General features: G+C 35.0%; 1 protein-coding gene across 13 annotated transcripts in view; it reads right to left on the minus strand.

Moving 5' to 3' along the window:
* Positions 1-27865, minus strand: part of TBC1D5 (TBC1 domain family member 5) — a 591323-nt gene that overhangs the window by 346282 nt on the left and 217176 nt on the right. For 12 of the 13 annotated variants that reach the window (XM_033212761.1, XM_033212760.1, XM_033212757.1 and 9 more), the window contains one exon: positions 15043-15174. In XM_033212761.1, the coding sequence (XP_033068652.1) occupies positions 15043-15139 (97 nt within the window). In that variant the 5' untranslated portion in view covers positions 15140-15174. Of the gene's footprint in view, positions 1-15042; positions 15175-26185; positions 26349-27865 lie in introns of all 13 variants that reach the window. The other variant, XM_033212755.1, reaches the window with a different exon arrangement.

The following is a 27865-nucleotide window of genomic DNA, read 5'->3' on the forward strand; positions in this document are numbered from 1 at the left end:
TGTTGAATATTGGTCTCCAATCTCTTCCAGCTTGTAGGATTTCCATTGAGAAGTCCTCTCTTAGTCTGATGGGTTTCCCTTTGTAGGTGATCTGACCTTTCTCTCTGGCAGCCCTTAACATTTTTTCCTTCATTTTGACCTTGGAGAATCTGATGATTATGTCTTGGGGTTGATCTTCCCATGAAATATCTTCTATTTCCTGAATTTGAATGTTGGCATGTCTCGCTAGGTTGGGGAATTTCTCCTGGATGATATCCCTGAAGTGTGTTTTCCAACTAGGTTCCATTCTCTCCATCTCTTTCAGGTACCCCAGTCAGTTGTAGATTTGGTCTTTTTACATAATCCCATAGCTCTCGGAGGTTTTGTTCATTCCTTACCATTTTTTTTTCTCTAATCTTGTCTGCATGCCTTCTTTCAGCAAGATAGTCTTCAAAGTCTGCTATCCTTTCTTCCGCTTGGTGGATAAGGCTATTGATACTTGTGTAGCTTCCCAAAGTTCTTGTGCTGCATTTTTCGGCTCCATCAGGTCATTTATGTCCCTCTCTAAACTGGTTATATTGGTTACCAACTCCTGTAATATTTTATCGTAGTTCTTAGCTTCTTTGCATTGGGTTAGAACACACTCCTTTGGCTCAGCGAAGTTCACTGTTACCTATCTTCTGAAGCCTATTTCTGTCAGTTCATCCATCTCAGCCTCAGCCCAGTTCTGTGTTCTTGCTGGAGAGGTGCTGTTGGAAAAGAGGCACTCTGACTTTTTGAGTTTTCAGCATTTTTGCATTTATTTTTTCTCATGAGGCTGTTGATCTTTGGATAAGGTTTTTTGTTGATATTGTCGTTGATGCTTTCTGTTTTTCTTTTAACAGGCAGGCCGTTCTTCCATAGTGGCTGCTGCGCTTTGCTTGGGGTCTACTTGAGACCCTATTTTCCTGGGTCACCCCACAACCCAGCACCTGTAGGCATCACCAGTGGAGACTGCAGAACAGCAAAGATGGGCTGCTCCTTCCCCTGGGAGCTCCGTCCCAAAGGCGCACTGACCTGATGCCAGCTGGAACATTCCTGTATGCAGTGTCTGGTGACTTCGGTTGGAAGGTGTCACCCAATCAGGAGGCCCGGAATAGGGAATCTGCTTAAAGAAGCAGTCTGGCTGCCCCTTGGTGGAGTGGGTGCACTGTGCTGGGGGGAATCGTCCTCATCTGGACTGCTCCAAACTCCTCAGAGCCAGCAGGCAGGAAATACTAAGTCTGCAGATCTGCAGAGACCACAGCTGCCCCTCCCGCCAGGGGCTCAGTCACAGGGAGATCAGAGTTCTGTCTGTAAGCCCCTGGCTGGAGCTGCTGAAATTCCCACAGGGTGGCTCCGCCTGGGGAAGCAGTCTGGCCATGATCTACTACAGCCGCTGTACTGTGCTGTGAGGAATTCCTCCTGGTCCAAACCACCCAGTCTCCCTGGCACCAGCAGGGGAAAACCACTGACTGGAGCTGCAGTGATGGCAAGCTGCCCCTCCCCTGGGAACTCAATCATCTTAGGCAGTCTCCAGTCTGCTGCCAGCCACCATGAGTCTGCACAGCTCCGTGCTCGGGACCCAAGACTCTGGTAGCCTGGGCTCATGAGGAGATACCCTAATCCCTGGGTTGCACGGATCCATGAAAAACACAAGATTTCCCAGGCAGGGTAGTGCAATTACTCACCACCTCCCCTAGCTGGGAATGGGAGCTCCCCTTGCCCCGTGCGGCTCTCGTGTGGCCCGCTGCTCCACTATGCTTTTTCCTCACTCTCCATGGGTCACGCCAACGGCCTAGTCAGTCCCAATGAGAGAACCTGGATACCTCAGTGGAAGATTCAGGATTTACCCGCCAGTTTTGTTCTCCTCCATAGGAGCCACAGAAGGAGGCTGCTTCTAATCAGCCATCTTGGCCCCACTCTGCAGTTTCCTGCATTTTATACTTAAATATTTATTGCCTAATTACACTTCCTCCTGCTTCCTTTTTTATTTGTATTTTATGAACTTTTGTCATTAATCAAAGGACTAAAAAGGAAAAAAGATGAAAGTAACAGAAACCTAAATCGATCAAATTAGCCAAATAGATTATCAAACTAATTTTTTAAATTAGAGTACTGAATTCTCTGGATTGCTTTTATCTCCTTTCCACATTAAGTTGCCACTTGATAACATGATAGCAAATCTTGCTTTTGTGTTTACAGAGAACAGCAGATCTTATTAATTATGACTTGGTTGACAGCTCATCACCTTCTGCTTACTCTACATATAAAGAAATATAAATATAACAATTTATTCTTCCTTGGGTCTAGTGACGTCAACAGAGTAGGCCAGATAGAAGAAGTAACCACAGGAGTGGAAAAGCTTGCTCACCATCTCCTTCTGCAGAGCTTTTTCATAGGCTATTAAAGTAAATACTTAGGTCAGAAATACCTACATTAAAACAAAAGCCCATTTGAGAATTATAACTTTTTGTTTCCCACCTTTTTAAAATTCTGCACCATGACGTTCCTCTCCATAAGGGTGATAACTTAGGAATGACCTACTTTATGATGTTCAGAAATTGAATTATTATTGCAGTATTACAACCAAACTCTATTAAAAATTTCCAGGATGTATGTTCCTCTTTTTAACTACCATTAAAAGTTTTCAATACTATTTAGGCAATAGTGCTTACCTTTCCATGTACTGGAGAATGTTTTAGTTACATTCCTGCAAACTTTGCTTTTTGACTTTCTACTTTCTCCTCCATCACTTTACAGCTAACCACAAAATCACTCAGTCCATTAAGTTTCCTTCTTTCTTTTTTAAGGAGCCAAGAATGCATTATTACATTTTTCTATGTGAAGTATGCTATTAAATAATAGCTTGTACACTAATTAAAGCAAATGAAATTGTGAGAACACATTGACATTGTTAAAGTAAATTACTCATTTGTTAATAGTTTCATTCCAAGTGACCCTAATGGTATTAATTGTGATACCAGCAAATTAAATTGAAGAGCATTAAACACATTGTTCTAATATGTCCTAGAGGAACAAATTCTCTGTTACATCAGTGAGGGAAAATAATGATTACATGCTCTCCACACAAATAAAACTCATAGATGTACACACATACATACATGCATACATGCGTGTGTGTACACACACACACACACACAAATGGGTCAACACAAAAGGTTTCAATAAGCTGTATATACTATTAGTATATACTGGTAGCATGACATAAAATGGACCACATAGAAAGAACTGAGCTTTAGAGAAATGGAAAAATTTAGGGCATCCCGTTATTCAAGATTAAGCTGGAATTACTTCACCATTAAATTGTTAAAATGTTGAGAATGGGGAAACAAACCAACTGGTGTGGAGGACTGCAACATGAAAAAAATGTTAAAAATACTACAACTCTCAGTAAATCAGGCATCACTTGTTAAATGTCTATCACCAAGTCAAAAGGAAATATATTTTAAAATAGCTATCATTCCTATCCTTGAATTATAATTCTGAGTCTTTAGAATATAACCTGCACTCTTCAGCCTGGCTTACAAAAACCTTCTACCTGGCCCCCGTCTACTAGCCCCATCCTGTGTCATTTCCCTGTCACCCATGGTAGCCCAAACATAGTGATCTTCTTCAGTTCCCTATATATGACAAGCCTATTCATATCCTACTGCTTTTATGAGTTCTGTTTAGGCAGATGTCTCTCTCTCTCTCTCTCTCTCTCTCTCCTCTCTCTCTCTCACACACACACACACACACACACACCATCCTTGTATATCTGCATATCTGGCTCCTTCTTGTTTGTCAACATTTAGCCAAAATACCACCTTCTCAGAGAGATCTCCTCTGACAATCTAAAGTACTCACCTTGTCACTCACTGTAATGTGGCCCTATTTTAATTCTTTGCGTAGTATTTTTTCTTTCTCTGATTTTCTTATTTCTATACTTACTTTTCCATTTGTCTGTCCACCTCGTGTTAAAATATGAATTCCATAAGAGAAAGCAAGTGGTCTACTTGTTCAATATTCTATTCCCAGATACTGGATGCTCAACAAATATGTTTGCATAAATGAATGAACATCAGGTCTTTGGGTGGCAGCCCTTACTCTGTATGATAAAATATATGTGCCTCTATAATTCAGTTATTATTACTGAAATTTCATAATCATCATGTCAACCTTTCTGATTAAAAATCTATCACTTCAATAAAACAAATCTATTCACAAGTCTAATTAAGGATAAAAACTGATGTAGTGTTCTATGCTTGGCTAAATCAGTCCTATTCCATTCAAATTTTCACTAAATACCAATGCTAGAAAGTCAATTATTATTTAAGTTTTTCTACATTTGGAAGAAGAAAGAACAGGAGAAGGAAAGTAGGAGAATTATTTAAGTACACATATTGCCATGATATAAAAGATTATTTGGCTCACATATTGCCTCATCTCTGACTTGAGTGAGTAAAGGTAAATTCTCATTATCTGTTGATAAATCAAAGCTAGTTGAGATTTTTTTTCCCTGAATAAAATTAAAAGTATTTGTAAGTTCAGGAAAAACAAAACAGTCACTGTAATTTATAGGAATACAAAAATTATCAAGTGGTAGAATATCAGATCATTTCCAAGGAAGTAAGCAAATTATATTCTAAATACTGGAGATGTAAAAGAAAATATCCACTTAAAGTAAACAACTTGACATAACATAATTTTTATGATTTACCATTTTCTTAATTTCTTCCATTTAAAACACTCAAATTCTCCTAAAATGTAAAAACAGCTTGAAGCTAGCATAATATTCCAGCCCTTGTGCTTTCCTATATACTTCATATGGGATTCCTGCTCAGGAAATTCAAGGAGTTACCCAAACTCCAGAATAAAATACTAGTATTGTATGAAAAAAAAAGATTCCAAGTTTCAAAACAACTATTCAATTAACAAGGAAGCCCTCATTCCAGCAAAAGTATACCGTGATGGTGAACTAATTTATTTTCAATTCTCATAGAATGCCAAGTTAAGAACAAAAAATACGTGAGCTTAATGACATATTGATAGGGCAAAGTGTATTATCAAAGCTTTTGCTAAGATGTCTTTTAAGAACAGAACAATGTCAAAGAATCATTGTGGAAAGCTTAGGTGGAAACACTAAAAACTCAAAAACAGACAATTACTGAAGTAATAAAAATACCACAATAAAACATCTTTTTATCAAAAATGAGATATATAATTTATATTCTGCTACAACACACTAAAGTAATGTAATGTAGGCTCTGCACATTTAAATTGACTACTGTGCTCACTATTCAAAATGACTGTTGTAATACATAATAATTTTTTAAACCTCCTAAAGAGAAACACACACAAAGGGCCTAACTTAGGTCTACAAGAAAAATTATAAATATCTACATGTAACAGTAAAATTTTTTTTAAAAAACTCAAATACATTTAAAGAGAATTTTACCAAAATATATCAGCTATATATTAAAAAATTGGCTGTTTTATTATATTGGTGACTGTTACATAGCAAAGTAAGGGGATAATTTTAAGACATGAACTGGAGATAAATAGGTCTTTGGGAACCTCTACTTTGATTGGGGGGTGGCAGGGGAAGGCACTGATATAAAAGAGTGATTAAGGAAGTCCTTGAGTGATTTCCCAAGAGTAAAGTTAAATTTTTTTCTTGCATTCCTCTTATCCTCCTTGGATATTCAAGTCTTCCCTCTAATTGAGTGATCTCAAAGAAAGAAAGCTTGTAATCTTAAAGAACAGTAGTTGCAGTAGATAGTTTTTTAAAATGGCTAATGCTACGAAAGAAGTTAACAGAAGCACTGGGGAGGGAGAGAATTATACTTATAAGGACCTAGTTATTCATTTTGCTACCAAGCCATGAAGGAGAAATCTGTTTCAATGCATAAATCAATAAAACGGAGCTTTAACATGTGAGAAGTCAAGTGATAGCTGATATACTTTCCTAAGCCATGTGGGCTGAAAGCTGGGTTATTTCATCATTTAAAAATTCCAGGTAGGGCATTGTGGCTCACATCTGTAATCTCAGCACTTTGGGAGGCCCAGGTGGACGGATCACTTGAGACTGGCCTGGGCAGCATGGAGAGACCCCATCTCTACAAAAAAATACAAAAATTCGCCGGGCGTGGTGACGCATTCTTACAGTCCCAGCTATTCCAAAGGCTGGGGTGGGAGGACCCTGCCAGGTCAAGACTGCAGTGAGCCATGATTGTACCACTGCCTGTATGAAAGAGTGAGACTCTGTCTCAAAAAAAAAAAATCTAAACCCTTACTCTACTGTATTTTTTGGCCCCATTAATGTATCAACAAAAAGCAACCAACATAATTCTTTGATAAAAGCTCCATTATAGACCATTTTACTTCAATGTTTGTTTCGTATGTTAGCTTTTAAGATAATACTCTGAATTGCCAGTGTCTGCTCTAGTTGTGCCAAGACCAATCAACCAAAACTACCATCACACAACCTCCCATGTCTGGGGGTCCAGGATACTAGAAAGGATGGTGGAGAATGTATCTTAAGATATGGATATCCTTTTGCAGACCAAATTGCCTAAAGGGGTAGTGGATAAGGGCTATTGCAAGACTACTGTTTCCCTGTCTGGTCAGTAGTGAGGTTTCGTTGCTCCTAGGACACGAGGAAATGAATAACATCAAGGTATTTGCAAGGTGGTTCAATGACTCTTCACACAAATCCAACTCTAAAGTAACTGTAAAGTAGCCTATCTCCCCTCAAGCAAATAAAGAGAATTGCTACATCAATGGAAGATTTTTAATAAAACTGAAAAGTAGATCTAATTCATAAGATATGGACAACTCAATGAAAAAAACATCATTAGTAAGACCAGAGAGGCCTTTTTTTTTTCAAATTTTAAGGATCTAGATTTTACCAGCAGTAAGGTTCTCAACACACTGTAAGAACATAAATACAAAAACCATACATACAATCACCCAAATCTAACATTAAAGAGTAAGAATATTCTTCACCATCTAAATATTCATCATTGATATTTAATCACTATCTTTTTAATGTGAATTTGGAATCAGATTTTTGAGTTCACTTCCTTTGCCTCCATCCACTCAATTGAGTTAGTGGTTTCTTGAAAATGACTTAATCCCTAATAGATAATCAATAGTCTTCCAATCACCAAATCATGTATTTCTTCCTTTTATACTCTCTTTAACCTACACAACGCTTGAAAAACTGCTCACTTTGAACTTTCTGGAAGCTTTCATATCTGTAGCTTCTATAATTTTGGCACTGTGACTTTCCCCTACTTTGATTATTCCTCCAGTAAGTACTATTAAAATACTTGCTCTATACAATTTCTAATCATGGGGACTTTCTACAAATCAGTCCTTAGCTCTCTCCTTCCTCTTTCCTTTGATTTCTTATTTGTCTCATACCTTGAATTGGCATTTCTGGAGGATGACTCACAGAGATCTCTAACTCATGGTCTTTCAAAATTAAGTCTCTTACATCCAACTTCTTTTTGAGCAGTTTAATTTAGCGGAACTAGGCTTGGCATGTTCTTTGCTCTCGGATGTCACTTTGTCCAACTGTCATACCACTTGAAAAATCTGTTCTTAAAGAGACATTTTAAAAATCCATGCATTTTTTTGTCTTTGTTACTGCATTCAAAAACTTCCAGGTCACTCTCCTGTTTATTTAACAATCTACCCTGAATAAAGCTACCAGTTTCCTTGATGACCTTACAGTCTAACTTACAGTTTTTCATCTATCCAAACTGCATTTTCCTTGATATCTAGGGAGAATTTTTTATTAGACACGTCAAACCAAGCCACATCTAAATCATTATAGATCCAAATTATTACACAGAAATAATGGAGCACTGAGCTGCTTTATTGGCTACTACCACACAATGTTTCACCAAATTAATGCATTTATCAAACACATAAGAATTATTAAGAGATGTGATAAAAGACCATGTTACTATTTTCTTTGGAATTTAGAACATATATTAGATAGGCATATTTAATATAAAATACACAACATTTTAGATTATTGGGTATCACTGTGAAAAGTGTGCCACCACCCTCACCATCCCTCACCACCAAGCAGAATTTTGGCCCTACTGCTCCCACATTCTCTGCAGGACTTCCATAACCACACTACTCTTCCTTCTCCCTTGACTCCATCCCTTCTAAAATTTTCTACCCTGCGCTCTGCAAACCACCTTCCATGATAGCAAATTTCCTTATATTCTCAATCCATCAATGAATTCTTCAACCATCAACTTCCCTGCCTACTGTCTACCTGTTATACAGCCCTGACAAAAACCCTGGCTGTTCTTCTTTGTGGCTAAATCCTAGCTGCTGGATTCTGCTGGACATAATCACATACATTTACAAGCTGGACTCACCCATAAATATGATGTCCCATTTCAACTTGACTCCAAGGTTATGTCTTACCAACCCACTTTAACCTATTTTACTCCCCACAGATCTTCACATGTTTCGCCTTGTGATTCACTGTCAGCAAATAATGTCACCCTAACTTATCAAACAAGAGATTAAAACGTCAGTGATATCTCATTCAACTCTGCCATCAAACCCATGAACTTGTTGCACCTAAACACCTTCTTTTCTATTTCCCTTCTATTATTACAACAGACAATAATGTCCCTCTTCCTGTCTTTGCTCTACATTGCCTCTCCTCTATACTTCCAAGTTCCAAGTGGAACTCTTCTTCCACTGATTTTCACTTTTCCTAATACTGTTGTACCTTTTCTCTTCTAATCCTCATGTCAGTTTAGTATAGAATACATACATCATTTATATGAAACATACAGAGTACTGGTATATGGATTCTTGAGATTACAAAAAGCACTGTGCTTATCATAACCACAATGACTTTGTCCACTGGACACTTCTATTTTCTTAACTTTAGTAATCTCTGGCAGTTTTGCTCACTCTCCCCTTGACATCTTAGCTTCTTTGGCATCACACTATCCTGGTTTTCCTTCTACTTCCCCAGCCTCTTTTTTTAAGTCTCCTCTGCGGGATCCTCTTCTGTTGCAAGGTCTTTAAATGACTTTCCTTAGATATTGATCGTAGGTCCTCTTCTTGGCCTACATGCTATTATGAGGTAATCACAATCATTGCCATTGTTTTTGCTACCATATGTAAGCTGACAAATCTTTATCTCCAGCCCAATTCTAAGTTTCAGACCCATACATCAAAATCATCAGGGTGTCTTCATTTGAATGCTCTAAGGTACTTCTAACTCACATCTGAAACTGAACATCCAATGTCATGGCCTCTGCAGCCCTCTATCCCACCTGTACCACACAAAGTTCTTTCTCTAGATTTCCCTGTCTCAGTACTGGCATTATCATAGACCTAACTAGTCAACTCAGAAAACTGTATGTCACTGCAAACTTCACTCCCCTACCATTTCTCCATATCCAGTAAGGTACTAGATCAAGTACTGTCCATTCTACCTCCTAAATAACTCTCAAATGTTTCCACTTCTCTCTATTTCCATTGATACTTTCCAATACAGGCCACTATCATCTCACCTAGAATGTTTTGATGGCTTCTGAAATGATTGTTCAGCTTCTAGTATTGCCCCCAACACCGTAGTTTATTCACCATACTATAGCCAGAATAATCTTTGTAAAATGCAAATCTGGCCATAAGATTCTTTCACTGAAATACCCACTGTTCTTAGTATAAGGGAGCTTCATTCTAGTCTTCAGTCTCATTTGTAGTCATTCTCCTTTTGAACTCTAACCTTTAATCACACTGAAATTCTTTACGTTTAGTGGAGAGCAAGCTCATAGCACAAACTCTTTACAATCATCTGGCTAACAGCTACTCATCCTTCAGGTTGTGACTTAGACAGACATCACACCTTCCTTGATCCACCATTACCACAGGTGGATTCTCTACCAATGTACTCACTGTACAACTGTTAATTCCTCTAGGAAAGCACTTACCATTCTCTACCTTCATTGATCATTTACTTTTCTCTGCTGGGTACCTCCCAAATCTGGCTACTAACCATAAACACCATGGTATCTGGGACTATATTTACCTTTTTCAATGTTTTATTTCCAGCACTTAGAACAATGCCTAGTACACGCAAGGCACTTAAATATTTACTGAATGACAAAAAATAAACTTTAAAAGTGTTTTAAACTTAAGAAAAGCTGCCACTACTACAGGTTACTGGTTCTATCATATTTCATATAAAAAATAAACAATATTTGCTATATACCATGTTAGTAAGTTTAAGAAACCAGGTATCAAGAATACTATCTACACAAAATGTTCACTAAGAATTATGTGTATTAAACATGTGTATTAAATGTAAGCAAACTACATGTAGTCTATGCTCCCAAATTACGGCCACAAATTTCTTAGAAAAGTAATAATTTATTTCCTTAGCTTTCCCTTTGCCAAGTGATTACTGCTGTGCATTAAGTCACTAATTCTTAATTATCATAACTTGACATTTATTTGCCAGAAAACTCTCTGCCCATTTGGTTTTATGCAAATTCTGAGATCGGTTATATTTAAAAGAAAACATGGAATAAGTGAATTTTAGGAGAAACTTCAAAGGAAGAGAGGTCAAAGAGAACAGAGGATAAAAAAGGAGAGTATATTAACTTTTGAAACCCTAAAAGGAGAAAATTCAAGTGCTAGAATTATCAGGGACAATAAAACAGAGTTCATACATTACAACTTAAGATAGGAAAAAGAAAGACATATGGAGGAAAGAGGCATAAGCAATTATTAATTAACGTAAGTGAAGGTACTCAAACTGATAATGCAGTTTGTTCGTTCATCATTTACTAAGCAGTGCCCATGTGCCAAGCACCAGGTATACATACAGTTTCAACACAATTCCTGCCCTCATAAAGCTCACATTTGAGACAAGGAGACAAAAAATAAACAAGGAAACAAATTAATATAGGATTATATATTGTTGAGTGCTCTGAATGAATCAAAAATAATGTCAGAAAAATGGCACGTGTGAAGGCCCAAAGTTTAGAGCTGGCTTAGCATATCTGAGCAAGACCAGACAGACAAGAAGACAGCCATGCACATCACAGTCAACAGTCTGGATTTTATTGTTAATATAATGAGAAGTCACTAAAGAGTTGTAAGCCAGGGAAGAAAGTAAAAAGACTTTTTCATCTCTAAGATGACTCCAGCTAATTAGCCCCGAGTAGGGTTTACAGTACTTCAGACACCATTTTTATACTTTAGCCAGATATCTAGATATCTTCAGCAGAACAAACCCATCTTTTAATCAAATTTAAATCCACCTCTACTATATGGAAAACAACACTAAAGATCATGACAGGACAGCACCACCTTATTATATCGACATCAGTCAACTATTATAAATTACCAATTTCTTCATTAATAAAGCCAGGACATACTCTTCTAGTTCTAAAACATGTCATTGTAATGGAAAGAAAGGAATACTCAGGAAAAAAAAAAAAAAAAACAAAATTACAGGAAGCAAAATGGAGTTGGCAGGATTCTGAACATCTTGGATTTTTTTTAAGTTGCCAAATATTTTATGAATGACAATAGAAAGAAAGCTTTGAAACAGATAGTATATAAAAAGACAAAGAAAGGTTAGGTAATTATTTAAATATATAAAAGCTATTAAGTAAGAAGGTGAATACTGTGACATACAAAATTTAAGTTAAAAACTTTAGCAATGTTTAACAAAATGCCATTCTCAAAAGAGACCTGATGTGGTTTGGATGTACGTCCCTTCCAAATCTCATGTTGAAAGGTGACTCCCAGTGTTGGAGGAAGGTCCTGGTAGGAGGTGAATGGATCAGGGGCTGACCCTCATGAATGGTTTTGCACCATCCTCTTGGTGACAAATGGGTTCTCAGTTCACTTGAGATCTAGTTGTTTAAGAGTCTGGGACATCCCCCCTTGTCTCTTACTCCTGAGACATACATACCTCCTCCTGGTTTGCCTTTTGCCATGATTGTAAGCTTCCTGAGGCCCTTACCAGGAGCAGATACCTGTGTCATGCTTCCTGTACAGCCTGCAGAACCATAAGCCAAGTAAAACTATTTTCTTTATAAATTACCCAGCCTCAGGTATTTCTTCACAGTAACATAAGAATAGACTAACAAAGGATCTCCTACAGAAAAATTTCTCTCATCACTGATGACATTCCAATCTCTTATAAGCTTGTGGAAATGATTCCAACAATATTATATAATTAACATTACGTATACCTGAATTTTGATATTATCTTAAATTTAAAATAAAGTGATTACTTCTTCATTTTATTGGTCATTAAAGGTTAAGAACAAATAATCATAAATAGTCTAACAAATATTTTTGCTTTTTTGTCTTTAACTAAATTACTAGTAACTTGTCAGTTATTAAACTTTGATCACAGATCTTGAAATTTTAAGTGGTAATTAATGTAAACTAAACTGAATAGGGCACACAGAAAATGTCATATTTTCTATGCTGTTCTCTATTTGGAAAAATAGGTAAAGCAGTTAAAAGTTTAATTCACATAGAAAATATCTCCTAAGACTTTGCATATATATCCACATCCAAATAGTTCTTTTTTCTTCGCTCACCTACTTTTCTCAACCACCCATGAAAATAAGCCAATGATACGTAGTTTGTTCTCTCCATTCCTATTATCAGGCTGTTTTTTCTAATCCTTTCCAAAATTCTCAGAATCATTCAACAGTACTATTTTTTTATAAATGTTAAAATCCAGATTTGAGAAATTAAAGACTTACCTTGTTTACTAATAGAACCTATGACAAGAAATGTTTTTAAAAATTACACATGACTTCAACACTGGCAAACCACTGAAGCGTTTAAATACTTAGAAAATGAGTCATCCAGTAGTAACAAATTCCCTAAAGATTATGGCAGAAATGTGTAAAAAGCTTCAAAATACTTGAAGAAAGCCCAGGTAAAACATATATTGAAATAAACAAAACATAATAGAAAGGTGATGATTTTCTTCAAATATGACAACCTCATTAAAATGCAACACATGTTTTTCTGTAAAAAGAAAATCAAAGAAGATGAAATAGATGCTTTATATAAAATATTTACCTATACAATGCACAAAGCCCACTATGGTTAGTAACCTTTATGGCTTTGAAGAACGAGATATTTACATATCTTTCTTTCTGCATGTGCGTGTGCGTATGTGTGTTTTGTATATATTTTTAACAGTTGACAGCTGTTTTAGAGCATACAGAGATGCCAAGCTGAATGAGGGTCTTGATTACTTCAAGATTAGCTATCTAAAGTTTCTATTCATTTTAAGTGTTGTTAGTTGGAAGAGTCATTAGTCACTTCCTTGTCTCATAGAACATCAGCATACATTTACATTGTTAATGAACATTTGGGGTAAATGAATTAATGGCACTTTTAAACATCAATTCAGTCCTAATAACTTAGTATGTCATAGAAATGTTAGGCTAGGATATAAACGAAAAGCCTTTTTAGTAAAGGTAACTACTCATTCCTGTAAACAATAAAGGATAAAATTAATTTAAAATGTTTTTTTAACCAGGTTTAAAAAAAAAAAAAAACTTCAATATTTAATGAAATAGACCATATAAAAATACGCACTTAAAAAACAAACAACAACAAAAACTACGTCCTCAAATAACCAGAGTAATCAGAAAGAGTATGAAATATTTTGGTGAAACTATTTTATACACTTGACACAAAGACATTTACTTTTAAAACACCCACTTACAGAAGTACTTGCAAAATAATTTATTTAACTGAATGCTTCTTATGAGTATTACATTTAAGAGCAAATATCACTAGAAAAGGTGTCATGCTCAGCACTGAGATATTAAAATACTGAAATTGAAATGAGCACTATTAATTTTCGTATTATCAAATCTTAAACATAAGTCTTGAGTTCTTATTTAACAAAAAATATAAAAATTAAAAAATCAAATGACAAAAATAAGCTGGAAAAATTCTCTCCCATTTTCATTAAAAACAACAATGGCATTTGTATGTAGGAGGTATTAAAGATGCACAAAAAGCATAAACATTCTGCATAAAGTTTGTGTTCTAAAGAAATAGGCATTTTAGGTGGGAGTCAATTCTTTTTGTAAATTCTCAAAACATGAGTTAAAAGCAGACCTTGACATCAGTATAAACAGAAAAAAAACATTTTTTTGAAGAATATAACACACATGATTTACTTTGACTAATTTCCTTTTTATAACAGTTTGTCTGTATACTTTGACTAATTTATGTTTTAAAATGGATCTTACAATCTTGATACCTGCATTTCACAAGTGAAAACTTACAAGCAGTCACTGAGTCAATGAACTTTATCAAATATTTAGTGACCTGCTTAAAAACTAAGGATAAGGCTTCAAGAATTCTTACAAACTCAATTGTTTTCGTCTAAGAAACTATGTTATTACGATCATTAAGTAAATACTGAGAAAATAATAGAGTTCTGATACATAAACATTTGATACACTGTTATAGGGTAGACCCTGAATACAGTCTACATTTTAACTGTCTACCATTTAATAATTTCAGCATATAGATCTTTAAAAATATAACACAAATTTCAGTTACTTTAAAAAAAAAAAAGGATGAATCAAGTCTTTTATCCTGGAATAATCTCAATCTGCTGAAGGGGGAAAAAATCCCTGAAAAATCCACGCCAAAAATTTAAGATTCTTTAAAAGATGTTTGACCAAGGCCCTTTCGCATTTCAACATTTTTATGCTGAAGTCATTGTTCAGTTTATTATCTTCTTTTAAAGAATGACAGTGTGTTAAACATTTGGCTAATGCTTCTGTGGATAACTGAAAGCTGGCTTGTTGAAGTATTCATTAGTGTCAAGGGTGCTCTGTACATATCCAGAATAACATACTTAACATTGGCCTGCTCAGCTTCATGAAGAGAATTACACACATGAGGTGGACACAGCTAACTGAGGGCCCTCTGCTAGGTTTACCAGTACCCTACCTGCAAACAGTATTGGCATACAAAACTCACCTCCAGACTTGTTAGAGTAACTGGACAAGGGGTCAATGCCTACTTCTTGTTCTTCTGGCTGCAGAGGATGTCTAGTTTCAGATAAGGAATGATACATTGTGGGAACTGGACAATGTCACCAAAAGTAACTACCTGGGAGGTGAAAAAATACAGAGAAAAATAAATTCTTTTTCTGCTATGACTGCGAATAAATATAAGACTGAAATGATTAAATGAACCTTATAGACATTAACAAGTTTTTCCCAGCCTCCAGGGACTTTACCTCACATTGGTAGGCTTATGCAAAGAAGGGAAAAAGGTAACACAAAATTTTCATTTCAAAAATTTCTCAAAAATCTGAGCGTCATTTATAATCTTTATCTCAATTTTGAATCATATTTATTTTCAACAAATATGCTAAATTCTAAAGACAATACTCTCACATTTATAGCATCCTTTTGTTTTACAGCCAAAACAATAAACATTCACAATAGAAACTTTCAAAATACAGAAAATATAGCAAATTAAAATTAATCATTCATGATAGTATTAGCTAGAAATATTAGTGTTAACATTTCAGTGTATTACACATGTACTTCCTGTCTTTATTCTGGGCATTTAAAATACATATGGTTTTAATATGATCCATAACATGCTAAACATACTTATTATATAATCTATGAATACTTTAAATTCAGTATTTTCCTCCCCAGTTTAAAAAAAATAATAATTATGTGTCTATAATTTCTTTTTTTTTTTTTTTTTTTTTTTTTTGAGACGGAGTCTCACTCTGTCGCCCGGGCTGGAGTGCAGTGGCCGGTTCTCAGCTCACTGCAAGCTCCGCCTCCCGGGTTTATGCCATTCTCCTGCCTCAGCCTCCGAGTAGCTGGGACTACAGGCGCCCGCCACCTCGCCCGGCTAGTTTTTTGCATTTTTTAGTAGAGACGGGGTTTCACCGTGTTAGCCAGGATGGTCTCGATCTCCTGACCTCGTGATCCGCCCGTCTCGGCCTCCCAAAGTGCTGGGATTACAGGCTTGAGCCACCGTGCCCGGCCTTTGTGTCTATAATTTCTAATGATTCCTAGCATTCTATATCTAGTCAGCACAATTTATGTAACCAATTCCTTATGTAGTAAACAAGATGTTTTCAGTTGTTCAATACTATGAACAGTCTCAAAAATAAATATCTTTTAGCAGTATGTCTGTATCATATCCATGATTATTTCCTTAGGATAAATTCTTAAATTACAATAGCTGGATTAAAATATATATTTAAAAAATAAGATTTTGGCAAACTGTGCTCTATAAAGGTTTGCACCTAATAGAACAATTCATTTCCCCTTGATTCTCATTAACAATGGATGTTTCCTCTTTGATTTTTTGAACCAATGTGACAGTCAAATTTTGTATTGTATTCGCTTGATAACTACTGAGATACTGTTTCGCTGACATTTGTTTATTGTCTTTTGTTAATGGAGTTAATTGTTATGACTGTCTTCATGATTTCTGAACATGCTTTAAGTAGTAAGGGTATTAAACCTTGGTTATATGATACATATATTTTTCTCAAAGTATATCTGTCTTTCAGTTGTATGACATTTTTGTGACATAGGTAACTTTTTATGTGCTCAAATATATCTGTATCTCTGGTATAATATCCACCTCTGGTGTTATACTTACAAGATTTTATAAAAAACTACCTATATCTCCTTTTGTCATATTGAAAGTTTTCCCTCTCAATTCTCACATAAATTATTCCATATTGAACAAATTTTGTTTTAAATTATTTTCAACTTCCAAGGTATACTATTTGTAAATTTTATATGTCCATAAGATGCAAATTATCTTCCCAAATCATAACTCTTTCAAAAAATAAACCAAGTTCACCAATTTTCATGCAAAATAATGTAAGTAACATAATCTTTTAAATTTCAGGAGCACCAAGGACATGATAGGAAGAGGAAATAATAAGAGTAAAAAGAAGTGGTAAAAGCAAGTCCAAACAAAACGAGTGTCTAATTTTATAGGATATGGTCTTCACCTATGGAGCAAAAGCTCCAGAGATGCTCATGAATACAGAAATTCTTGATGACCTTTTACCAAAACAAAATGCCCCTCTATTCTATTTACTTTCTCTCTAAAACCATCACCTTGTAAAATACTCATATACATGTTCTAATTTTTATCAGAAGTCTCCAAAACCCTCTACATCCACACAATCACAGTCAGATGTTAATAAAACCTATCCCCCTAGAATTGTGGCTAAAACAATATAAGCAGAGGATTAAGGAAAACAAAGAACTTTGGTAGCAAACATGCAGTAAGAATATCTAAAGCCATAAATCTTAAATCCATAAATCTAGACAGTTGTCAGTATTTGCTTATGTGTGCCAATCAATAAGCGTATACTGAGCACTTGCTATACAGAAGAAACTGTGGAGAAAATAATCTAGTAGAGGACAGCAAAATGTAGATGAATGGTTAGAGTATAACACAAAGTTTGATAAATTCTGTTGAACAAATAAATAAATTCAGAACCAAGGTCCTCTGCTATGCAGCAGTCACCAAATTCAAGTATCTACTGAGGTCAGGCAAAAAGCATTATTATTTATAGTTAACATTTATGCACAATGAATATATGCCAAAAACTAGTCTAAATGTTTCATGTACACTCATTTCATCCTCCTTAAAACCCAATTTATCTTGTCAATTTTATTTTCATTTTACCATAGAGAAACTGAAGTACAGAGAGAGTAAGTAATTTGTCTAGAATCACACAAGGAGTAAGTATTAAAGCCAAAATTGAAGTCATCTTGTTTGGTTCTAGAGCTCACATTCTTTCTCCTACATTAATTTGGCTCTAAATAAGTCAGGTGTTAAAAAAGGGGTATAAAAAGATGCAGCCTATGAATAATTAGAACACCCTTTACTCTGCTTCAGCTTTTTCAAGACAAGCTAGAAATCCAGAATTTTATGTGAAATCTGCTAATATGTAAGTGTTAGCAAATAATTCAAATTAAAAGAAAAATACTGGGTAGAACAGATTAAACACTTTTCAAAAATTTTTTTGGCCCATGGGCAACTATTTTAATGTAAGATTCATATTATCCATATATTCTGATATACTCTTAAAAATATAAAAGCAAACATTCGAGAATGTGTATTTCAAGTTAACTGCTAGATTCCTTAAATTTTCTTTAATATCCTAAACCATGTTTTCATAATCTCAGTAGCTGATTTTCTTATTTTTACAGTACACTTTCACTGTTACAGGTTTCACATACCTAAGATAAATAAATAAATGACTTTTGTGTATTTTAAACTACATTAAAAATAGACAAGTGACAAGCAAGGTGCTATCAAAGTCTATTTCTAAAAGGAGTATTTTTAAAACCCTCATCTTTACATTGTTAGAAGAAAATACTCTACCACACAATGATATTTATACATTTATTTAAGGTGCTAAAAAATACCTAAGGTCTTTTTGACTCCTTAGAGAAAGCTGAAGAAGTCATTTAGTTAATTAAGCTTAAATTATAATTCTTTAGAACTTAACAAGTGTATAGTAATATCCAATAACCAGAAAACAAAATCAACCAAATACCCCAGTCTACAACCATTCTATATAATCAGGCATCCATTATATCCTAATTTATTATGCCTATAGATTGAAAATGAACCACTGAAATGTTTTTATAATTAAATAAAGGAAACCAGCTGACTAGTAATAATGAGTTATTTTCAAGCAATCTGTTGAAGAAAACGTGTGGATAATGTTAGTAGTTTTCTTTTAACTGCGGATTTAAATAACCTAATTCAAAAGTAACTGATTAAGAAGTTGCTGCTTTCATTTTTTTATCGTTTTGTTTTAAAGAGCTATTTTAGCATTCTTGAATCTAAAAAAGCAACTTAAATGTGTTGGTTACTGCTATTGGGATTACCTTGTGAAATCATAACATAATGTTGTTTTTAAATATGAAATCATTTTCCTAAGAATTTCCCAATTTGTGTTTCAAAAACATTCCAGTAAGAGAAAATGATTCATTACAAAGCAGAGTATCAAAAGTCTTTAATAAATCTGTCTATTTTAATATTTATGAATAAATTTTTACCTGTAAATATCAGACTATACAAAATTAAGGGATTTTATTTAGTCTAAAAATTTTTAAACAATCACTGTTAAAGTCAAAACAGCATAAACATAACACTTACAATGGTTCATTAGATCTCTAAATTTGATCACAAACTCCAACTTCTATCCTTGACATGCCTTACTTTTCTCTTACATAGAAGCAAGATACATATACAGAAAAGAATATAAAGGCCAAAAACATGCCTCTTAGTACATGACTACTTAAATCCATAATTGATAGATTTTAGTTCTCTTAAATGATATCTTCCTGTTCCTAGAATTTCTCTGGCTGATAAAAATGATGATGATGCCTAAGAATTATTTTAAATAAACAAAAGCAATCTAATTTTTCTGACTGAGAAAGCATAGTAATATATCTTCCACGATCTGGTAAAGGCCCTCTCCTTCCTTTGTTAAACTTACCATAAACAACAATTTTTCCTATTCACATGAGTTCAAAATTCCAAAAAGTCATAACTAATTTTACAATATGGTTTTAGTGCTATCTTGGGCACAGGAGTTCACAAATAGGCTAAAATTCCCATTTAAAATCCAATACTAATCTTTAAGATAGTTGTACTGGTTTCACAAGTATAGAGGTTAGAGTATTAAATCTTAAAAGTGATCTGTCTGAAAGAAAAGACTTCTTTTGCAATACTTAATTTTTAATAAAAGGGTAAGATTTCAGCACTAAAGCTTAGAAGGCAGTTTTAAAGTACACTTAAAAACTCAAAGCAGTATTTTTCATGTAAAAAAAATCAATACATCACATACTGGGGCCTATCATGGGGAGGGGGGAGAAGGGAGGGATTGCATTGGGGAGTTATACATGATATAAATGATGAATTGATGGGTGCTGACGAGTTGATGGGTGCAGCACACCAACATGGTATAAGTATACATATGTAACAAACCTGCACGTTATGCACATGTACCCTAGAACTTAAAGTATAATAAAAAAAAAAAAATCAATATAGGCTAGGCGCGGTGGCTCACGTCTATAATCCCAGCACTTTGGGAGGCCGAGGCAGGCAGACCACGAGGTCAGGAGTTCGAGACCAGCCTGGCCAATATGGTGAAACTCCATCTCTACTAAAAATACAAAAATTAGCCAGGCGTGGTGGTGCGTGCCTGTAGTCCCAGCTACTCAGGAGGCTGAGGTAGAAGAATTGCTGGAACCTGGGAGGCGGAGGTTGAAGTTAGCAGCGATCATGCCACTGCACTCCAGCCTGCGTGACAGAGCAAGACTCTGTCTCCAAAAAAAAAAAAAATCAATCAAACAATACAAGCAGTATCTAAGTGAAAATCTCAAACTATTAGGGTTGAACAGATAAAATAATAAGTTAGTTTAATAATATTTTCTCTTTTAAAATGGCATCACACGAATAGAACCTCTAGAAAAGGAATTTATTCCATCTGAATATGAAATCCTATATATTTCAGCTTATATTCTCTCTTTAACTGTTTCTAATACTTAGGCACAGAATTAGCATTCTGAACTGTGTCACTCTGAAGACATTCATATTCAGAAAAGCTCATATAAGCATACTTCATTCATTTAAATTCTTGACTGATGGTAAACCTAAAAGTCAAACACTGAAATGATATGATATACTTTACATAAAGATTTCTCCTATAAGAAAACTATACCGAAGAGCTTAAATGGACTACTTTCAGAGTCTATTATAAAAGGGAAGAAGGATGCAGCATAAGTATGAGTTCTAGGTAGCATGTATTTACCATGATAGGTATTTAACCAGAAATACGACATTTGGGGTATAAAAGCAAACTTCTCTGGTAGAAGCTACATTTTCACAATTAAGAGATAGGGTAACTGAATATCTTGTTTTTTAAAAAAAAATTTTATTTAGAAATGTTGCTAGCTAAAGGTAAATTTAATGATTGGAAGTAACGATGTTCTAAAGTCTTTACTATAAGGGCAGAAAGGAGAAGAGAAGAAAGGAAAAGAAAAAAGAGGGAAAGAAAACAAAGAAAGAGAAAGAATAAAGTTTTATTTTAAAATTCTGTCAATCTTTAATGCAAGAGGGTTACACTGGACTTTAAGTTAATTAAGTATTAAAATCAATCATCTGAAAGTCTTAATATTTAATATTGTTAGATTGTATATCAAAGTAGTTTTATTATTTATTTACTCCAAACCTTTCCAGAATACTTCATTTGACAACAGGGGGTCTGTTTCTCACAAGATAAATGCATTTACAATGCCAAATAAATTATATATAAAAGCATTTGTCTTAATACATGTCATTCAATATTAAACATCACCCCTTGGTAAAACCCTGAAACCTTAACTCATTTTTACCAACCACACAATTTTACTATCCAAGTATTGTCTAAGAAATAGGTATAAGACTACAATAAGCGTCAACATATAAGAACAATGATCAAAAAAAATCAAAACAGATTGAATTCTTATAATTTTCATGCCATCAGCAAAAGCTGTTTAGGGCAAACAATTCACTGTAAATTAAAATACTAGACTCATAAACAATATACATAATGAGAAATTGCAGAACATGAGAGGTTCACAGGTAGACTTAAATATTTTATATTACAAACTAAGAATGCATTTTGCCTTTCAATATTAAAATGCTATAAAGTCATGAGAAAGTGACACTTGTGACCACATAAACCAAGAGAAAACTGAGCACTATAAGAGTTGAATTGCCTAACAGAAAGCTCTCCACAGTGTATTCTCATATGGTTTCAGAGATCTCCTGAGCAGACGCTAAAGATGCAGAGACTGGGGAATTAGCTTGGCCTAGTGAACAAAACCAAACCTTTTATTATTATGTAGGCATATGAAAACACTTTCAATTCTTGCTGTTCCTATTTTATATATTTATATATTTTTATATATCCTATTTTATATAGATACTACCTCTAGCCATCAAACGATTCAACCTGGTTTTCATAAAATCAAGTTTAATACAACATACAATTAGGAATTAAGGAAAAATAAAATTTGAAAAGAAAACAGAAATCATAATTTGGTGAATTATATTAAACTGATTATAATTAAAAATATGAAAAAGGAACAAATGGCTACTCTTCATACAAACATCAAATCAAATCATTTTGTCCAAAAAAAACCAACGAACAAAAATCTCTCCTTGGTGCAAACGTGGAGAGGCCAGGGCTATGTTCAGGAACACCTCACCAATTGTGGGGAAAACCTTCTGAAAGTCCATATGAATCTGTTATTTATCCCTTGGTTTTTAGTAAGTAGTAGGGCTGAGAAACCTAAGGAAGTTTTAGTACTTAAAGATAGCCCTTTTGATTAAATAATAAGAACAGCAGCAAACACATAGCACTTCTTGGGAAGCAAAGCTGTTTAAACCACTATACATATTAACTCATTTAAACCTTACAACAATTCTATGAAGTAGATACTATAACACCTTTTACAGATAAGGAAACCACAAAAAAGTTATGTGACTTATTTAAGGTCACACGGCAAAGCTACCTCAAATGACATCACTTAATAAGTGGCCTAACAAACATTAAGCCAAGAATTATAGGGTAGTTTCCTTTGTTAACTATAACGTAATACCAAATAATTCAGTATACTTTCCTTGCATGTGAGCTGTTTCGAAATGTGATATTGAGATAAACAGATCCTTAATAGTTTTAAGGTGTACGCATCTTGTACAGATCACCATCTCAGAGTAAATGCATTACCTAGTAAGGAAAGCAAGTAATAAGTAAGCTGTGGATACAGCATAAATCACATATTCCTCAGCAAAATCATAACTTATGAACAAATCACACTTGATCTTTGGAATCATTATCAAATAGCCAAAACTGCAGTTGGGGATTTAAAATCATTATTTAAGTCCCCAAATGCTGTAAATGCATATTTGCGCCAGTCACTTCAGTACCAAGTGACATCACTGAGGGAAGATGAGCAGCTAAGAAGCATCACCCAGTCCTTGCTAGCCAAAGTAGCTTACATAAAAACATTTCCACATTCCTCCATTCAGTTTTATGTATCTCTTTTCCTCCTGAGGAGGCCTTTTCTCTTCACTTTTCTAAATCCTGTACATAATTCCAACACTCAACTTTTCCTTTAGGGACCAGCACTAGAAGTAATTTCTCCCTGCTCTTCCACAGCAGTATTTCCCCTGCTCTGATGTGCCTCTGGACTTGGCAGAAACATACTTTTTTATTGGAATAAGGTTTTTTTAATGGTTCCCCTCTATTTATAGCAAGTGCTAATTTGTTTAGGATAATCTGTGGCCAAAAGATTTCCTCCTTACATAAATTTATTTAAAGAAAGAAAGAATTCATGAAAGGAAAAATATTAAATAAATTATAATAAAGCAGTAGGCATAGGTAAAATCCTTAAGGTGTTATATAATAAATGATTAATGTTTTGAAAATAATGTTATAGCAGAAATTGTCATTCACCAACTTTATTAAGCATTCCTTGATATATCACTTCTATTGTTTACATAAACTATTACCCTTATCATAAGTAGTTCTTAGCTTATGTAGCTTATCATACCTTTTTGTAAATGCAAACTATGTATTCCTTGAGGGCAGAGAAAGTATTTTTCATTCCTTTGTACCCCAATAATATTAAGATATTATCCTAATAGGAATAAAACCTATTCATTAATTCATCAAAAACACCCAACACAATTATAAATGTGGTTCACGCTACTGGTAAACTAAACATCGCTCTGGGAAGTGCTTACTTATCTCCTCTTTAAGAGGTCCTAAATTCAGGGTAATGCCTAATCCTCAGAGTCCATTCTCCCTTCTGCCTCAATATGCTCTGGCTACATAAGTCTTCCTTCTATTCCTTAAAACAAAAATACAGCTCATTGTCTCTTTAGGTCTTTGCACATCCCCATTTCCTCTTCTGGGAACACTCTGCTCTTCGTATCATTCAGGTTATCTGCCCAAATTCAGGCCAGCACAGAAATCTTTTCCTAGAACATATCTAATCCATTGGCAAATCTTGTCAGTTCTACCTTCAATATAAAATCCAGAATCAAAACCATTCTTTACAAACAACCACCTTGATCTAGGTCACACTCATTAGACCCAGAAAAAGGTAGGAAACAGTCATCTTTAACTTTACCCTCTGCCTAGAAACCCTCACCTTTCTTGCTGTAGGTAACATGAAATCTGTGTATTTTACTCAACTTCTGAACTGTGCTTTTTTAGCACGACCATCCAGTTATAGGAAAAAGAAGCCACTTGTCATGTTGAGCTGGACTAAAAGGTTAGTTCATAAACACACTCGTAAGGTGGGTGAGAACTGTCATAAGTCCTTGTGTTTCATTTAAAAGTTTTAACTTCAAGAAATTTCTGAGAAGCAAGTAAACATTATTGTCATACAATATGCAAGCTTTACAAAGTTAACCATCCATAAATAAATAATAAAAGAGCCACATACAGGTCAATGATGAGAATGTGTCATAAGGCAATGATTAATCAAATTAATAATATTAATGAAAAAAGTTAACCACTGGAATTTCCAACTAACCTTCCATACATTATCAAAAAATAGTTTTTTGATTATAAAAGTAGAGTTTGAAAGTATTTCAGAATAACATCTCGTTTATATTTGACATAAAGTAGACATTACCTTGTGGCTAATCTTTTAAGTCAATTTTATTAAAAATATATACATACAAATACAAACATGATATACTATATAACTAATTCTACATTTACTCTTTTCTTATTTTGAAAGATGTTTTTATTTTTACTTCAGTTATCTTCTCTTCAGAAGACATTAAATTCTAGATAAAAGATGATGTTACAGAAAAAGGAAATTATATATATTTCTAAATTTCATATAACACCTATCGCATGACTGTTACAAGGATGAAATAAAGCATATGGGATCATGTATCAAAAGCTGCAGTGTACTATGGTTCATTGTCATTCTTGGCAATAATAATAAACATTAAAAATTATTCATAAGACAGCAGATGCATTACTTGTTACATATTTTTAAGGTTATATTGATCTCAGCTAAATAAAAACAGTAGATTAGGAACAGACTTCTAGTATGTCATAGGAATAGATATGGATTATACTGTTTGAGATAAAAGACCTGAGTTTTCCATCATATTTTTTTTAAACTATGCCATAAGACCTAAAACAGTCACTTAACAAATATATACTGAGCATCTACTATAGCCAACGACTACAGCATTGATCCTCATATCAAATGCAAACTCAATAGGCAGTGAGCTTAATATTATACACTACTTGGTGAAAATCAGCACCATGACAGGGATGGGGGCAGAGAAATTCTAAGCAGAAAAGGGTGGGTCCCCGACAAAACCCCGCCTTCAAGCCAAAATACCTGAAACCTACAGCCCAAAGTGAGAACTTCTATCCCTGTTTTCCCACTCGAATGTTGCCTTTTCCTAAACTACCCATAGCCCACCCTGCCCCTCCATCCTGTGCCTATAATACAGGACACCCAGGACTCAGTCAGCACAGAGAAGAAAGTAGCTATGTGGAGGACTATGACTGAACATGGGAGAGAAGTGGCTTGACTTGAAAGGGACAGCTTTACAGAGGGACAGCTTGAGTAACTTTGGAAAAGAATCCAGCTGAAGATGGCCAGAATTCAGGGGAAGAAGATTACCTACCCAACCCATCTCCTTTCCAGTTCCCCTTCCCACTGAGAGCCACTTTCATCAGCAATAAAATCCCCCACATTTACCATCCTTCAATTCATTCACGCAACCTCATTTTTCCTGGATGCTGGACAAGAGCTCGGGAGCCACAAGTGCAGATACGAAAGGCTGTCACACTAATTCTTTGCCCTTCCTGGCAGAGGGCAGCCGCCTCATGTGAAAAGGCAGAGAGCCCACTGAGCTGTTAACACTTAAGCCAAAGGGCAGAGCTAAAAGAACAATGTAACATGCCCTCTGGGGCTTTAGAGGTCACAGGCAGCCCCACCTAGACACTGCTGTGGGGCCCAAAGTTTGCTCCTACTGGAGACCAGAAGTGCTCGCTCTGGATCCTGCACTTGCTCACCTGCGTGCTCCCTCCCGTGAGGGGTGGAACTCGGCAGGTCCAAGTGAGTAGTGATGGACCCCCACGGGCAATGAAGCAGACAGCTGATTCCAGCACTTGTGCACTCCAGTTTCCACCTCGTTTGCTCGCAGGCTCCCTCCCACAAGGAGATGAAAGCAGAGGGCTGTGTAAATGAGTACCACAAAGGAGTCAAGCAAATATCCTGCTTCAGAAAGAGCATTCTTGGGAGAGAAAACATTGTGTACAAGGGCTCAGGAAGAGGCAGTGCATGCACATTTCATGTAAAGTGTGTAAGGAGTCAAGCTCAGCTGGGTTGATATTCAAGCTTAAGAAGCAGAAAAGGACTGTACAAGGCATGGCTTATAGACCTTCTCAAGATTCAGAGCTTTTTCCTAATGTCAATGGAAACTACTTTTAAGTAAAGGAGGGCATACTTCTCTACATTTAAATTTTCTTTGACTATACCAAATCACACACCTCAGCACTTCCATATATGCAGCTCCTCTGCAAGGCACTACTGTTCTTACCTTCTTCACTTAACCATCTACTGGCCCTTAAGATAACAACTCAAAAATACTCTTCCTCAACCTGCCTTCTCCCAATTTGATTCAGATGCCCACTTACCTTATGCATAACTCTACCCTAACATTAACCATTCTTTAGTATAATGGTTGGTTTTCCACTGACTTCCATTGTGAGGATAGGGGACCTGTTTTATTAATCTATACTCTAAATTACTAGCACCCCAGAACTTGCAAAAATCATTTATTCAATGAATCAACAAAAACAAAAAGACACGCTTCAGTGTAATTCCCAGATATGAGGACTAATTGAGCTATACTTGTTCTACACAGAAGCACACAAATTGAAATGATTTAGGAGAACCTTGTAGTATGTCGTAGGAATAGATATGGATTATACTGTTTGAGATAAAAGATCTGAGTTTTCCATATTTTTTTTAAAACTATGCCATAAATAAGACCTGAAACAGTCACTTAACAAATATATACTGAGCACCTACTACAGCCAACGACTACAGCACTGATTCTCATATCAAATGCAAACTCAGTAGGCAGTGAGCTTAATATTATATACTACTTGGTGAAAATTAGCACCATGATACTACATGTTACAATGACATTGAAATGTAGTAATTACTTTCAACCACAACTTTGGACATTCTCAAATCACATAACAAACTACATTACTTAGAACGTTTTCTTTTCCACAAAATCAAAATCCTTTTTGAAATGTCAGCCTTGAACATCATAAAATTATACAGAATGATGAGGAAACAGGCTTATAGTGCATATAAATATGAAAGCATATTAGCCTGCATTTAATTACCAGTTCAAACAACAACCTGATCTAACCTTTGACAAGTAAAACAAATGTTCTGAATAATTTAACTAAAGCAAACATTTGCTGTTAATGCTAGCTAATTATAGTAAGAGCTGGAAAGATAAGAGGAAGAGAGATGACGAAGAGAAAGGAAGAGAAAGGGAGATGAAATTTTTTAATTAAGGTTGAGATCTGCAATTATTCATTGAAACATGATTTTTTTCAATGAATTTAATTCACAGAAAAGGGCAAACTCAGTAGAACACAGTTTCTTTATAAATACTCATATAAAGAAACATTTCAGTTTATTAGCTTATTTTTTTCAGTCAGTAAAAAAGT

Source organism: Trachypithecus francoisi, unplaced genomic scaffold (genome assembly GCF_009764315.1).
Source record: "Trachypithecus francoisi isolate TF-2019V2 unplaced genomic scaffold, Tfra_2.0 Lachesis_group0, whole genome shotgun sequence".
Taxonomy (NCBI): domain Eukaryota; kingdom Metazoa; phylum Chordata; class Mammalia; order Primates; family Cercopithecidae; genus Trachypithecus; species Trachypithecus francoisi.